This window comes from Dermacentor albipictus, chromosome 7 (genome assembly GCF_038994185.2).
Source record: "Dermacentor albipictus isolate Rhodes 1998 colony chromosome 7, USDA_Dalb.pri_finalv2, whole genome shotgun sequence".
NCBI classification, from domain to species: domain Eukaryota; kingdom Metazoa; phylum Arthropoda; class Arachnida; order Ixodida; family Ixodidae; genus Dermacentor; species Dermacentor albipictus.
In genome coordinates, this window is record NC_091827.1 from 116,522,678 (window position 1) to 116,540,278 (window position 17,601).

General features: G+C 41.7%; 1 protein-coding gene across 1 annotated transcript in view; it reads right to left on the bottom strand.

Moving 5' to 3' along the window:
- Positions 1–787: 787 nt before the first annotated feature.
- LOC139047900 (ATP-binding cassette sub-family C member 2-like) overlaps positions 788–17,601 on the bottom strand; it is a 64,978-nt gene continuing 48,164 nt past the window's right edge. The window contains exons 5-6 of the mRNA XM_070522077.1: positions 3,313–3,507; positions 788–988 (exon numbers count right to left, since the gene is read on the bottom strand). Of these exons, the coding sequence (XP_070378178.1) occupies positions 823–988; positions 3,313–3,507 (361 nt within the window). The 3' untranslated portion in view covers positions 788–822. The remainder of the gene's footprint in view (positions 989–3,312; positions 3,508–17,601) is intronic.

The following is a 17,601-nucleotide window of genomic DNA, read 5'->3' on the forward strand; positions in this document are numbered from 1 at the left end:
ATTCTTAGGGCACGTTGCGGGCAAGTGGGTTCGGATTCATAATGTACACGGAGCAACGCGATGCGACAGGGACCGAGAATGACACGACACATGCACAGCGCTAACGTTCAAGTAAACGTTTTATTCGATCGCACGCCTTATTTATACGGTTTGAGGAGATCGAAGATAAAATCAAGGATACAAACTCTTAAAGATACAATACTCAACACACACGTGTCGTCACTGTAATCACATTGGACCTGGTCGTTTTCGAGGTGATCCTTGTAGATACTTTTCTTTCTCCGATTAGGCCAAAGACTCAAAGCACACATTTTTCAGTCATTTTGTCGATTTGATGAGCTTCGATTATCTCACTTGTCATTTCCTTCAGGCCCTACATAGAATAATCATGTCTTTGTAGACCGGGAGGCCGGCGCAATCACGGCAGGGGGTGTCTAGATGGCCTGACACCGCTTTTCCTACGTTGTAACGATGAGACCATCTTCAAGCTTCAATAACTAGCGGAAATTTTCTTGACTGGTTGATCGCACAGAATCAAGAAGTCACAGGTACGTGTCTTTATTCTATCAATGTAGTAATCACCATACACTCAATATAGTAATCACTATGCATAGCTTCCTCGGTCATGCACCTTCACAGAGTGGAATGGGGCTGACATTTTTAAATGCCTTGTTCATGCTTATTTCTTCTCATTATTAGGCGAGAAATCTGACAACGGTCGGAATGTGTACAGAGAAATTTTTGCATAACTCATCGTTTTGTTATTTCCAGTTATCATTTCCTGTCTGTATGTGGGCTCATATCTTGCCTCAGTCAGCAGACTTACATGTAAGTGCTAACCGTGTTCGCCGGCTCCGAAACAAAGCGAACATCTTCCGCTGTAAGTCCTGCTCTTTTCAGCATGGTGTGAAAATGAGAACACGGATTTGATGCAAGCTCAAGTGTGGGTCCAAACTCGGTAACGTGGCCTCCATCCATGACTAGGATCCTGCGAAAAAAGTAAAGACGCGTGTTCAGCGCTATGACGACAGCAATACAATGTACAGTGCAGGTCCTAATCATCTTGTGAACAACGTTAAGGCCGACTACCCTTTACGTGAGTAGATGGCCTATATGTATTACAAATATAATTTGCCCAAACTTAAAACAACCACATGGTCAGAACTAAGTAGAAAAAAAGGAAAACACTCACTTCCAATATTGATACCAACGTTTGCCTATGGGAATATAATTTATTGTCGATTGTTAAACAATATAGAGACTGTTAAAACGCCTGACATATAAATAAGGCCTTTGTAAACCGGCTTTGCGGTTCACTTACTATTAAACAACCAAATCTAACCATGCTTGACCCGCCATGGTTGCTCAGTGGCTATGATGTTGGGCAGCTGAGCACGAGGTCGCGGGATCGAATCCCGGCCACGGCGGCCGCATTTCGATGGGGGCGAAATGCGAAAACACCCACGTACTTAGATTTAGGTGCACGTAAAAGAACCCCAGGTGGTCGAAATTTCCGGAGTCCTCCACTACGGCGTGCCTCATAATCGGAAAGTGGTTTTGGCACGTAAAACCCCATGATATGTGCAGGTGTGAAGTAACGAATCATCCTGTGAGAATCACGTTACATTTATAATTTGCGCATTCCGGTTCTTAGCTTCAACTTTTTTAAATTTTTACTCTCGATGTACCAGTAAATCACCTTTGTGAATCCATAGGTGCCATGTGTTTGAAAAAATATATTTATTACCGGTGATAACTTATGAAAACCCCATTAAATTAGGGCTTCTTTTCCCTTTATGCTTCGAATATCGTAAGTACGCTTGAAAACCATTTATCTCCACTTTATCTAAAGTGACATTTGGTGGAGGTACGGGGTCCCGTCCTCTTCACAACGGAGCGCCGTTGCACCATCTGCTATCTAGACACGGTACGCAAGGCTGGCCAAAAGTGCTTTCCAATAGTATCGTTCTATTTCGTTTTTTTTTTTCATTTTGTTCGTGTATGGGAGTCCCCCTGACAGTTTCTAACTTTGCGGCTCCCTGTGTAGTGCTAATTTCGCATACAATTCTTTGTAAAACTAACATCGTTGATGAATAAACTAGAACTTGAACTTAAACTTGATGCAATTCAAGATACTCGGTCAACAAGTATTTGAGATACATATAGAAGATACTACCGCAACTGGTGTATCCGATACGACACTGTCCGTTTGTGTCATAATATAGTTCGATGTGCTTTTTCTACCGTGGGTTATGTTACGGCGAGGCTAAGAGAACCACGAGGGTCCTGACGACAACAAAAAGTTCACACAACCTCGATGATCTCTCTTACATCTCTAAGAACGTTCGCTGTTCGTAACTACATATTCTAAATTGTTCTATACACGCGAGAATATGTTAACCACGTTCTTAGTATTATTACGCAGATTATACCCTTTTGTGAAAAATCCCGGACGAGTTGGATACAATTACTAAATTTCACTCGCATTGTACTAGCAACTCTCTTATGCTAAGTCAATCATGGTTGCTTCGGGTTGCTCAGTAGTGTTCTAAGCGTTAGCAAAAGGTATTAGGTTCGGCGAGTTCTCAATCGCTCTCCACCAACGTCACGTGCTCTGAGGCCGACCAAGCGATGTCAATGCTGCCGTAGCAGCAGTCGTCAAGCCCTAGCGCGCTGACCGGACACGTCATCCCAATACAGCGGTGCGGCGTTTCCGCTGCTGCTGACAATAGGACAGCAACGGATCTGTATTATTCGGGACACTGAATTTGGTTGCAATTAACTATGGTGTCTTGGTATCCTGGTCGGGACAGTACGACTGAACATGGACTGAGTAACAGGAGGCAACGCCACACAGTGTCGATATATCGTTGGCAGTGTGTTCCAGGGCACTAATGTCGCTGCTTGTAAACGCGTTGTCAAGTAATAAATTTCGAAACCTTGTACGCTTTATTTGCATCCCGAAAATATTTATATCTCAGCAGCTATTACCTGAGAAAAAAACATTTCGATATTTCTCACTAGCGCTCGACCACCCCTCCATTGATGATTTTGCATTTAAATCAATGCTTTCAGTGTGTATAATTAACTTTCGTTATTTATTATTTCCGCACATACTAAGAAACACTACAAGATGCTAAATAGGAGCGCAATAATAACTAAGTTGGATGAATTCTCATCACGCACACGTGGATTTTTCAATTTTTGGCCCGACTTATACAAAATGCCACGTTTTTTTTTACCTACGTGCTTCCTTGCTATCTATTCCGCCGTACTGTGAGCAATAAGACGTGTAGTGTCAGCGCTGCATACTTGTCGTGGTCCAGCACGGTGTCCAGCCTGTGAGCGATGGTGAGCATCGTGCACTCGCTGAAGCCCTCTCGCAATGTCCTCTGTACCAGCCTGTCCGTGTTGCCGTCCATGTGCGACGTGGCTTCGTCCAGGACAAGAATTCGCGGTTTTCGCAGCAGAGCCCTTGCGAGGCACACCAACTGTCTCTGCCCGGCACTGGGGCAGATAGAGAGAACACGTTCACGTAGTCAGGGCCATAATTACAGCATTCGATCCAGCTGATGCGCACATGATGGAATAATTACTCTCACAAAAGCGTGTCATGAATTGCGGCATACGCCTGCGCCATCTCTCAGTGGTCCTGCAATCGGCGATTCGTAACCACAAGATCATTGGAATTGAAAACACTGAAGCTTTCTCACTTTTAAAGACGGACGTAGTTATGAAAAAGCTTTATTTTCAATATATGGGAAGAACTTATTTGCGAGCATCTTTGGCCGACGTAATCTAGGTGGTAATAAGATATTTATTCATGCGTAGTTTTGTCATTTTATTCGGTGACACATCAAAGCAATCCTTTATTCATATATAGTGAAAATTCTTCCGAATAAGGTTTGCTTTAAGTGGTTTCTTTTATATCAATCAAGCAACAGTAGATAACTGCGGTTATCCGAGAGATTGGATTCATAACCATGCTGCCCATTAGAGCTATGGAACACCCAGCAGTGGACCACAGAGAGAGAGCATCAGCCAATAAACGAGCCATGTGCTCCACATTTCAGGCCAGGATCGAGGCTCAAGATGCCTTTGAGGGGCGGGCGTTCGTAGAAATTATTTGTGCGTGCTGAGTACTGCTGTTACTACACAAGCATTAGTGCTTCTATCATTATTCACTGGTATGAGGGCGAAACCGCAACCGTCATACTAGAACCGTTCTATATACATAAATTTTCGTGCTGCTTACTTAAGGAAACCGTCGGTTCTGCAGTATGAAACAAAAACATTTAGATGTGCATTTGAAGCCTGCACATACGTTTGCCCTAAAAGTGGCGATAAAAGGAAACTCGTTTATTTATACTAGTACAGCATGCCTTGAGTTTATATCTATTTTCATTTCTCAAAATAAAGAGCATTACAGATATTCTGTAGAAGATAAAATGAAGATGAATATCCTACTCTCTTAAAATTTGCTCTAAAACAGCAGCCCCGGTATATTTGTGTTACGCAGAATATTTCAAAGCATTGCTTTATATTCGAGCCAACATAGGCTAGCTAATTTATCAAGAGGGGGTAGAGGAGCGTTTTGGTTTCTGTTTAAACTCAATATAGTCATGATGTAACAAATATTTATATAGATTGGAGCAAACACACTAAATTCATGACAGCAGGGCAAGCTCAGACCGTTCTTTATTACTTTCTTTGTGGGTTCTTAAGCTCCCTCTCCTATTATAACCTGTTTTTCATTACATTGTATTAGTGCGAATTTGTGCAATTTGCCATCGAATACAACTTAAGATTGCTCTTTTTATTTACCTGTAGTGGCACTTCACGAAGAAAGTAGAGCGCTAACGAAGAGAAAAGTTTCGCCCAGTATCCCTGACTTCATGGTGCTGCAAAATACTTGAACACACTCTCGTACATTTCATAACCGAATTCCTTGAATGTTATAGACTTCTATCTTATCACCAGCGTTGAGTTCGCTAAAACCTTTCAACAATCACAAAGCTTGCTACTGCGATTCATGAAGTCGCTTCAACCTTTCATTCGGCCGGACGGATTGATCTATTCTTTTTCAATTTCAACAAAGCTTTTGATCGTGTATTCGAGAGTAAACTTCTTACCAGCTTCACAGATTTGACCCACCGTCTTTTATTATCAATTGGATCAAACAGTGGTGGGCCAACCGGACGCAGTTTCTGAATGTCAATGGGTGCTCGTCCACCCGTTTGACAGTTACGTCTGGCGTGCCTCAGGCAAGCGTCTTGGGACCGATTCTATTTCTCATGTATGTGAACGATATCACCGCTACTGTGTCTCCTGATGCTCAAGTTAGGTTGTTAGCTGATTATTGTTTGATTTTCAAAAAAGGTACGTCCCGGGACAACCAGATTTCATTAGGCTGTAGCGTAGCGAAAATTCACGAATGGTGCACCAAGTGGCACAAGATCGGAGGAACCTCTGTTGCTACGCCTAGCTAATGAAACAAAAACATGTTTTATTCACGTATAAAATAACATCAACACCGTAACAGAAGCCACTGAATACAAATATTTGGGATTGACAATCACTAACAACTTTATATGGTCCTCCCAGATCGAAAACATTTCTACGACAGCTACTCGGAAACTTGGCTTACTTAGACACAAAATAAAAAAGCACCATCCAATGCAAAACTTGTTGCCGACAAAAGTTTGATTTGCCTGAAGTTGAACAAGCGAGTGTAGTTCGGAATCCCCCCTGTCAAAAAGATATGCATAGGCGCGATATGATCCAGTGGCGGGCAGTGCGCTTTATATTTAACAAATATAAACAGATTCACCGTCGTTCATAATGCTGGTAAATATGATGCTAACTTTACGGCACCAAAGGAGAATAGCGAGACTTAAATTTTTATTTTTCCTTCATCACAATAAACTGCATGTGAACGCGCGCGCATATATTCAGCCCTTCTTGTCTCGCTTGTCGGGAAATTGGCATCCTTACAGTCTACTTCTGTATCAAACGCGCACAAACCTTTTCAAGTACTCATTTTTCCTGCGAACTGTTACTGATCGGAATTAACTGCCTAAGAATTTGGTTTCATCAGAATCTGCATGTGCTTCTGAAAATGCCTTACTTGATTTATTACTATTTTAGCATTTTCAATTTTTTGGAATCTAAACCTTTTATTGATGCACTGTTATTTCATAATTTGCAAAACGTTGCATTTGTACACCAGACGTATTTCGGGGGAGGGTTCCTTTATTTTTGCATCTTCCTGCTGTCATGTGTATTGAACTCGTTTGAGCTGTATTTTTTTGTAACTTCCTATGAGCGGTATTTTTTATCTGGGCAAGTTGCATCGGTTTGCATTGGTGGTTCTAGTTAAACTAATATGTTTGCTTTGTATTATCCAGTTTGTGTGCTTGTGTACCGTGTGGCTTCATTCGTGCCAAAAACTGGGCAATTGTATAAACAATTTGCCACCTGCATGACACTTCATGACAGCAGTATACTATAACGAAATAGATAAATAAAATAAAAATAAAAATAATTCGTTTGCTTGTTATTGTGCCCCTGCTGATCTATTCGGGCAAATCCGTTGGCGCCAAAATAGATTCGGTTTAATGTGAGCCTAATTGTTGCTTCCACCTCTGGGTGTTATTGGCTTCGCGCACAAATTTACTGTAACCTTTTGCCTTGTTTACAAGTGAACTGGCATATCCTTGAGTTCCTAAAATGGCGTTCTTGCGTCGAACAACACCAAATTAAGACCGCAGAAATTGGTGCCGCTTTTCACTATGCCGGCTTCCCCAGCGATATTCAACCAATTTGTAAGAAGAAAAAAAAAACTGGTACCGTACTAAGGTATGACACGCATCCTGCCTAATTCACTCTGATTTTTTTCGGACCGGTAAAACATCTTTGTGTGCGTATTGTCTAGATTATTGGATAAAATTATCTTTGAAAAGTATTCTTTCACTTTTATATTAAGGCGCGGCTGACGCTGGAAAAAACAGTTATTGTGTCCTGAAATATTTCAGTCAGCAGTCTTCGTCACATTATCTCTCGCGTAATTGTTTTCTTTTGTTCTTCACTCATAATACGCTAAATCAGAAATGTGAAGCGTGACTGTCAGCCGCAATACCTGCAGTGGTCCCGAAAGTAATTTGAAAATAAATATTTTCGATTATTTGGTTGATCAGACGAAAGAACGTTCGCATTAAACCATAGAAAGCCTTTTCTTCCCGTTTCCTTTGCTTTATCTAAGCTGCTTCTCGGGCTAATTCGCCATATGCATTATGCTTAGACCATTTTTCCTCAAAATCTGGCTGTCGCAAAGCAGGATCTACTAGGCGCTGGGCGCGCTGTGCTTCAGCCTCCCCTGGGAACCCACGTTTGCGTTCCTCCTCTCACTCTGCGGCAATTTTTCGCCAAGGCTAATTTATAAGTCCATGAAGGCGAGGCTGCAATGCGAGTACAAGCTAGTGAGATGCGACATCAATATTGTCGTCCGATAGAAGCGCGACTACATCTCGAGGGGCAAAACGTAGTGGATGCAATTTTTGGAACCATCACGTCACCAATGGAAATATGTGAACAGGTACAGTCAGTGTCATTTCAGTATTAAAGCTTCAAGTCCCAGCTTATTGTATTCCCTCCACGAAGACTGATCAGCAAGCAGCCATGCAAGTTTTCTTAAGTTTACTTGTGGCAATGCATGCTGAGGTATTCATGTAGCCTTCTTGTCCCCTCGTCTTGGTAACCATGTTCACAAATGTCAGGCGACAGCGCTTATTATCTCTGAAGTCTCTCCCTTTATAACCAGCCGCCACCGACAACAACCACGCGTGACGTCACTCCACTAACCCTTTAAAACGTACATGCCGAGTATGACGAGGCCGCTTTTGACGAAGATAGGTCCTCTTATCGAAACCTCGGCCAGCCTTTCTGGCGCACCTTATCCCTGCTTGTAAACATTATACCACAATCTAACTGGGAAAGTTATGCAATTCAAGGGCAAGTCTCTCACTTTCTTACTGGCAGATAAAAGGGGAGGTTTCGCGGCTATGCGTAAATCAACGTAGCAAGAGAAGGCGTCGGAGGCTATTGGCTCTGTCTTTGACAACCACAATGAATTTCGGCGGAAAAAGTCCGGTCTGACGCCAAAAAGCTCTGCAAGGTACCCACCAAATTATTGTACATTGTAATATTTGACCGTACTTTGCCCCTCATGAAATGTCTCTAGGGGCCTGTGAGGTATAAATAAATATATATATATATATATATAAAAATAAATAAATACGGAACCAATTGACCAGTATGAAACGAGTGATGTTCTTCATCGGTTTAGGTGCCCTAATACGGTTATCATGTTCAGGATCACAAACAGCGACATATACTAAATCTTGGCACAGAAAGGTTTTACAAAAAGATAATTTTAGTTTTGCAGGAGACTTACTGAAATTTCAATATATGTATATTAGCATTCAATTTTCCTTAATAACTATTACAGTAATGTCAGTTTTTCATGCAGATGAGATGTTATATCAATTCCGAGATACCAATATCCCGAAAATTGTCCAAGCGTGGTACGTTTAGGCTTATAAACCGAGCAGCGTTCGTTTGTGCGACCAAACATGCATTAATTTGACATCATCACTGTTTAATTACATAAGCCACTTGTCGCACCAACGCAATATAGAAAATAAGTCTTATTGTAATATATGTTCATCGTACTCAATGCTAATGTTTCGGTGTAAATGCAATCGTCGGCGTAAAGGAGAGTATTAGAAGAAAGACAGCTTGTTAAATCATAATTGTCAATCAAAAAAAGAATAGGCCTAAAATTACGTCATGAGGCAGCCAGTTAGAAATTGTTGGTTAAGAATCATGACAGCTCATCGTAACTCACTGACACCGATTGGAATGAAAATATTCTAACAATTTTCGTAGTTCATGATCCAGGCTTATTGCTGAGATTCTGAACATAAGACTTTATCGAATAGTTTGGCTAACCCTTGATATATGCAGACAGCTTGGTAACTTCTATCCGGCACGGCGTAAAAGCGATATGTGAAAAGCATAGTTTTGTGTCACGTCAGTAGGATGAGCGGAAACCGTATTGAGCATTGGTGAAGAGGTTACTTCTGTCTAAGAAGTTAAATGTGCTAGAATACAGTATATGCTCCATAATTTTAGAAGGAAATTCTCTTTAATGAAATTGGATGGTAGTGAAGCGGACAGAACGTGTTAGCAGATTTATGAAAAGGAACCACCTTCCCAATCTTCCAGGCCGAAGGTAAGGAACTATGATAGAATGATTGTTGAAACTTTTACAAAGGAAAGAATTTTACCATTTACTTGTTTTTTTTACAAATTTTTAATTCATGCTATCTGAACAAGAGGAAGACACTTTGAGAGAGTTGATTACCTTTTCAATACCAATGAAATGGGAGAAACTGTCTGTGACAAAAACATTTTCAAAGTCCTTTCGACAATGAGAGCAAAATTACCACTGAAACTACTGTTAAATACTAGAATGCAAACAGCAGATTTTACAACTGCGCCTTCAGCTTGGCCAAGCAATTGCGGTCTTCTTCGAGCGCAGGTAGAACGCATCGAGGCTCAGCCTGTTGAGGTAGCCCACGAGATAAAGGAAAGCGACTTGACTCGGAGGATACGTCGCATTAAAATAAGACCATGGGCGCGCAACGTAATTGGTAAAGCGCACGAAGCAGCTAGCAAAGTATACTAACTCTGTGGCTAGCAGACGTACGGGGCCTGTTTCCCAATACTTCGGACCTGAGTGCTGGACCTGGGCGCCAAAGGTAATTGCTAACATCATGAACTCATTTCATTCGACGCAACCAACGACACCAGTAAAGCTACCCCGCCGCAGTTAGCTACAACAAAAAAACACACGCCTGATATCTTCAACACCAGCTCCTATGTACGTTGCATGAAACTTAGAACCCAAGAAGCACCTATGAAGACGGTGGAGGCAGACCCAACACCACCTGAACAACACGCGCTCATACGGAATCCCACCACCATCCGCGAAGCTTTCACGAAAACAGCTCCATACACTAATAAGCCTACAGATACAGAGACCGACATCGGTGCAGGCGTGGTCAAGAGAATATAGCGTTAAAAGACAGCCCCTACAGATGCTTCGGCCCAGAGGTCTGCCCGAACTTAACAGAAATTACTACCGCGCAATTATGATAGCACACGCAACAACAAAGCTCGCTCTTTCCGCCACTCCCGTAAAGACGCTGCCAAATATAGAAATTATCGATTTCACCTCAAAGCTGACACTAGCTCCATTAAACAGAGGAAAATCCCATAAGGTATCACAGCTGTGGTTGGATGTGGCCTCGGCTCTTTACCCACCAGGCTCTTGCTGAAGTGGAGTGCTATCCTAGAAAATGTATTGTTTTCTTTAATTTATATTCTCGAAGAACACTGCAATGAACAACTTACGATAATTACTAATCAACCGAAAAAAAGAGACGTAAACTCAGTAAACGAACACGAACTCCAGAAGGATATACCAGAGCTTTTAAGACCCACGCGCCTCAAGTTCTTTTTCGATAGGCCAGACGTTGAAAAGCCTAATAGAGACTCTCTTAGACCACCTATCACGTGGACGCTGGAAGCCGAACAGTGCCCAGACTTTCATTTATACGTAAAGTTTACGGCAAATAAATTCTAGAGTGAACGCAGCATTGCCGAAACGCAAAAATTTACCACCCGCACTGCACCAAATCCTTAAAGAACTCGCGCAAAGAAATGATATTGCAATAAAACCACCAGACAAAGGCGGTGGTATCGTAATCTGGCCTACAGAAAAGTAGAATCTGGCCTACCAGGTCACAACACCCATTGCAGAAATCCGGACACTAACCCAACCTCAGACTACAGCAATATTGTGCAAAACACAATAGCAGACCTCCTGTCCGGGCAAATAATCACGCGATCTGAATATCGCTTCACGATGAGCAAGAACTATTGAGCAGGCCACTTTTATCTTCTTCCTAAAATACAGAAGGCTCCTATAGTAGAAATATTTAAAGCAGAAATCACAGGTCGGCCTTTAGTGTCTGATAACAACAAATCTACCGAGTTACTATCTAAATTCATAAATCACCACCTGTCAAACATTCCCACCACCATCCCATCTTTTATTTAAAACATGCCGCTCTTACTTCGAAATATCGATGTCATAAACGCTGGCCAAACCCTTTCCGACTGCGCTATTCTAGTCACTTTAGATATTTCTGCCCTTTACACCAACATACCCATCGCTAAAGAATTGAATCCGTTTTTAAATTTATCGCAGTCTATCCTAAAGCGCACGCTTCTGAAGTTAACTTGCCATTTCTTAGATTACTTCTCACGCTCAACTATTTCAAGTTAGGTTCTATTCAATACTTGCAAACTTTCGGCACTAGCATGGGAACATCATTCACTCCCACATAGGCGGACATGTTCATGGAGCAGTTTGAAAAGGGCATTTAAACATTCTGCCCTTTAAAACCCTATACCTATCAGAGTTACATTGACGACATATTTCTGACGACATTTTGTCCCCACAGGTATAAAGAAATCAAAGCAAAGAAATCCATGGATTACAAGGAACATCATACATCTTAAGCGTAAGATAAAAAGATCAAGGAAGAAAAAAGCTGGGCAACAGAACTTTCAATCACCAAACAAATGCTGAAATCTGCATTGGTGGAGCCTAAGAAAACATTCTTCGATAAAACGCTTAAAAAGTTCCTCAAATGCTTACCGCAAAAGCTTTGGCGATAGTTCACAGATAGAAAGGATGAAATAGAACAGATAGCGGATGGCGCCGTAGTCGTGACAGAAAAAAAAGATATTGCAAATGAACTTAATCAATTCTTCCAATCAGTTTTCACCAATGATAGACATGTGGTGACAATGATCCTTTAGTCTGCGCAATACAATACCCAATGGAAGACCTACGCATTACAAGGGAGGGCGTGTTCCAACATTTGCTCACGTTGGACGCGAAAAAATCGTGTCGCCCAGATGAAATACCAACGGCATTCCCTCAATGGTACGCTGAATAGATGTCGTATTATTTGCAGCTTTTATTCGAAACATCTTTGCGGGATCATTCTGTACCTCAGGACTGGTGCGATTCCACCGTCATTCCGACATTTAATGGCGGCTATAGGCTATGTGCAAACAACTATAGACCAGTCTCGCTCACTTCTGCGTGCTGTAAAGTCCTAGAGCATGCGATAGCTAGACATAGTCTGTATTTTCTAGAAAAAAAAAACGATTTATTATGCCCAGTTAAGCACGGATTCCGATCTGGCCTTTCGACAGTGACACAGTTACCCGAAACTGTACGTGACCTTTGTAAAGCTATTGATGAATGCCAACAGATAGATGCTGTATGAGTTGAATTTGCGAAGGCATTTAATAAACATGCACATCATAAACTGATTTCCAAATTGAGAAGCCTAGGAATTCGGGAAGATATAGTATTGTGGATTCAGGCATATTTAACAAACCGTTATCAAATGGTCACAATCAGGAAAAGTGAATCGGGGAAGTGTGAAGTTGTGTCTTGAGTGCCGCAGGGGTTTGTTTTAAGTCCGCTATTGTTTTTATTGTGTATTAATGATATTCCTTCTAATGTTGATCCGCCTGTAAAAATTTAACTATTTGCCAATGACTGTTTAATTTACACGCGTGTAACCTGCGCGAAAGATCAGAATAAACTAAACAGATGCCTGCAATCATTAAACTCGTGGTGCCAAAGTTGGGGCATGGCAATTAATGTTTAAAAATCTGCATACACCCATGTAAGTAAAGACCAGAACTTTATCAGATTTGAATATAATATAGGAGAAAATGCCTTGGTCGAGGTACAGAGTTCCCGATATTTAGGGGTGACAGTGACGCATAATCTAGACTGGCGTATTCATATTGAGAATATCTGTTCGAAGGCTTACCAAAAGCTCTGCTTTCTTAGGAGAAATCTTCCAGATGCGACTGAAGAAATTAACTTGGTCGCGTACAAAACGTTTATACGACCAGTTATAGAATATGCGAATGCTGTGTGGAGCCCTCACCAAAAATGCTTAAAAAAGAAGGTGGAACGGATTCAGCGGATTTTAGCCCACTTTATATGCTCCAAGTATCGCCGTACTGACTCGGTTACAGAGATGATAGAGCAGTGTGAATTAGAAACGCTGGAAATGAGAAGAATAAAACATCGACTCAAACTTTTTTCCAGATGATGCAAAGGGCATTAAAAATAAATAAAGAACATTATGTGAAAGTGCCTCTAAGACGGAGTTCGCAAAAAAAGCATAGCAGGGCACTACAACCTAGTAATACACGTACGGATGTATATCAGTACTCTTTTTTTCCTAATGTAATTGATCTATGGAACAAACTGGCAAGTGATGTTGTGGAGAGTGCGAACGTGCAACAATCTGAGCTGGGTGTCGATATGTTTTTGAGAAATGGTGTACAAATTATGAATTCTGATTCATGATTGCTCACTGAAGTGCTTATGAACTTCAATGAGCAAAGTTCGCGTGAATGCGACCTGCAACTTACATACACCCGAAGGACTCTGCCTCCCTGAACCTGTACGTGATGTCTTGGGGCTCGGACCAAAGTTTGCGCTGCAACCCCCGAAGAAAAAACCTGAACTTTTATCTATTGTGCGTCAGGTTTCCCGACGTGCTCCAGAGGACGAGACCACGAGGATCAACTCCGAAGGTGTCGACGCCTTAAAAAGCTGTAAGCCTGCACGTCAGAAATTACCTGTGAAACACGTAGAATCATACTTGTTACAGCATGATCTGTGTGTGTTGCCAGCTGATAAAGAAGGTGGCTTCGCAGTTTTTTCGCATGAAGAATTCAATGAGAAAGCTATAAATGCTATATCTGCAGTTTTTAATGAAAGAAATGACGTCTCTTGCAATAAGGTCAGAGCAAGAGCAAAACAATTGTGTAAAAAGATGAATTTGCAAGGCGTGATGAACAGCATCGAAAAAAGCAAGAAGGAGTGTCTGGAAGTATTTTTCAGCGCTAAGACTCACAAAGAAGGTGTACCGTTCAGGGTGATAGTTTCTGAGAGGGACACGTGGCAGAAACCTGTCGCCATGTACCTTCAAGAGAAACTAAACCTGTTAGACATCAGCGACCCTTTCCTGACAAAGAGTTCTGAGGAGGTTTTAAATTTTGTAAGAGCTCACGAAAATCAACGGTTAAAGGCCTTCTCTGCTGATTTTAAAGACCTTTATTATTCTCTGCCACAATCAGAATTATTAACCTGTATTGACAGTTGCATAGATACATATGGTGCCATTAGGTTTAGCACGGAAGCAGGTACATCCATTCACAATTTTTTAGAATTACTTAGGTTTTATTTGTCATCTACGTTTATCGAGAACAAAGGTACCCTGTATCTGCAGAAACAAGGAGTGTGTATAGGTTCTTGCCTAGCACCAATGCTAAGTAATCTTTTTTTAGCCAAACTTGACAGAGACCTGTCACAGCGCCTTCACGAATCTAAGGTTGTAAAATTTTTTAGATATGTTGACGACTTTTTGGTTTTAATTGACTGTTCATCTGCTTGTTTTACTAAGGAATGTGCTTCTGTTTTTACCACTATTCGTGACTGTCTAAATCCACTAGAAGTGACCTTTGAAATGCCATGTGACGGGAGGATTAGATTCCTTGACATTAAGTTTGTGCTCACCGATAACGAAACCTGCTGGTGTTACGAACCTAGGGCAAGTAAGCCACTTTTACCATTTCATTCCGCGCATACAAAGCTTGTGAAGAGGGGAATCGCGAAGATGTGTTTCAGCGAAGCACTGAAAAAATCATGCCAACACCCAATGTACGATAGCTTCGAACGGCAAGCCTCGCGTTTAAGCTGCGCTGGTTACCCGAGCCACGTGCTTGTGTCAGTCGCAGAAGGACTGCTTAAGAAGGCGCAGCAAAGCAGTTCGGAGCAGGTGCACGTGTCGAGCACTGACATGAACAAAGGAAAGGTTGCCGTCATCCCCTACATACACGGATTCTCCCATAGAATAAAGAAGATTGCTGGAAGGAGCGGCATTAACGTTGTGTTTTTGGCACCTAATAAATTGGTCAGCCTCTGTAAAACCACAAGGCCGGAAAGAATCCCACGTAGCGCATGTGAAAAAGAACATAAAAACAAATTAAAAAAAATTATGGGGTTTTACGTGCCAAAACCACTTTCTGATTATGAGGCACGCCAAAAACAAATTCCTTGACTGCATCGCCGGCGTGGTATACCGTATTCCTCTCAGCTGTGGACAATCCTACATCGGTCAAACAGGTCGATGCATAAATGACAGGCTACGAGAACATAGTAACAAAGTTAACAAAGTGGCCGCTGACGGCTTTCTTGCCATCCATTGCCAGAGATGCAAGTGCAAACCAAGATTTAAAGAAACAGTGATCATGAGTAGAAGCAGGTATGAAATGACGCGCTTGATAATAGAAGCCAGACGCATTCGGCGATGCATGCGTCAGTAAAACTTCCATTTCATTATCATCAAAAGAGCTAAGCGCTGTGTGTGTCAGATGTGCCTTCTTTTGTCCTTGTCAAGCTTGCGCTATAACAAAATAAGTCATCTGCCGCGACACTGCAGGCGGTGAATATTTGTCGGACAAGCGAAAGGAATAAGCAAGATCTGCATCGAAGACAACGATTATATCTACCACTTATTGACCTTAAAGCAATGCTAGTAGAAAAAAAAAACTACCCACAAGTTGTTCTCGACAGAACACAGGAACTCCGGACAGACAGGGAACTACGACAGCCTTGCAGGTCATCGCTTGACGTTATCAACTCAGCCTTGAGTGGCCTCTACGCATACTACAGGAACAGCTTTACATTGCGTGTGCTTGTGGAAAGTTGTGGCTGTTTGCCAAGCTGACACTCTTCTTGGTAGATGTGTACTTGAAAGTAACATTAGAATGCTAAATTTGAATTGTTCCGTTGGTATAACTAAGCAGGAAATCTTGTTTCTTTAGCTCTTACACAGAAAACTTTTGTTGCAGCTGGCCACACTTTAATGTCCAGTTTGCATTTATGACAAAGTACCAACCAACCCATTAGGCCTTTTGGGGCTCCTGGGGAACCACGACTACAGACAAAGTATGCTTTTAGCTACGATCATTATACAATCAATTTCACTGCATTATCATTAAGGTAAGACAACAAGCATTTTATTGACTTGGTCTCCTATGATTTTCAAAATATCTCCAAGTTGATCCCATATACATCGTCTGATGTGCTCTAAAATAGGAAATGAGGGACTCTAAATATTTTACTACAGCAGAAACACCTTGTGAAATCGGCTCTATTTTATCAATAGGGAGTTTGAATTTCGGCGCTACAAACTGCACCTGTTGACGCCTTCACAAACATACAACGATCTAGTTACTTTCTTCTTTGCACTAATGTATGGTTTTTTCAACTTTTTCGCTGAGATCCCCCAAGAGGATAACACCAGAAGATGTTGAACCACGGGAATATTGATCAAAATGTATTGAATGCTTTGTGATGTCCACTCTTCGTAATTTCACCAGCTGTTAGCAGTGAGATTCGCGTTAATATGCAGCAGTTAGGATATGCAATTTGAGGTGCCTAATTTATAAGACTAGGAGGAGTAGTCTCCCACATGTTTTCCTACTTCTGCTGAAAATATCGCACTGCCCGAATACAAAACTCTTCAGCCTTTCCACTCTGTGAAGGACGAGCAGCGAACCTGAGGTGTGTTCCACCTCAATCGACGCATCCATGTATATGTGCATCACCACCACCACCACCACCACCACCACCACCACTATTATTATTATTATTATTATTATTATTATTATTATTATTATTATTATTATTATAAGCAACGATATCAGCAAGAGTAGTGCATGCGCACCAAGTTCATTGGAAGCACAAGTTTCGTCTGCTAGGCTCTTTGCACGAGCAGGACGCGGCCCCTGGCACGATTAACTCCGTGCAAGCTCCCCGGCTTATCAGAGACATTTATTTATTTATTCAGTTACCTCACAGGGCCCTGAAGGAGTATTGCGGGAGGGGCAGATACAGGGAATGAGCAAAAAAGAAATGAGTTAAAAGAAATTATACATTGTTAGTGAGCAAAGATGAAATAACAAATATCTATCCATATAAATAGCGCGATAAAGGAAACAAAATGACTGTGTGAAGTAGCAAAAAAGGAGTACCAAGAAATTATACAAATGGTAGCTGGGGAAGATAAAAGAACAAGTCTCCGACGATGCTAAAGCAATACAAAGTGAACATTCAAACAAAACAAACAAACAAAAACTATACAACTTTGCTAAATGTTCAGCTAAAACATAGCTGCTTCCAGGGAACTTTTTGTACATGCGCTACTCTTGCTGGTCTCGTCACCTTGCGGTGTTAAAAAGCGCTCAACGGCCGGCCAGTCGGCGCCACCGCACGGTACTGCTCAAGAATTGGTCGACTGCACCTTTTACATGCTTAGCACGTATTCCGTGGAACAGGATTCTACGGCCGATAGGACACAAGCC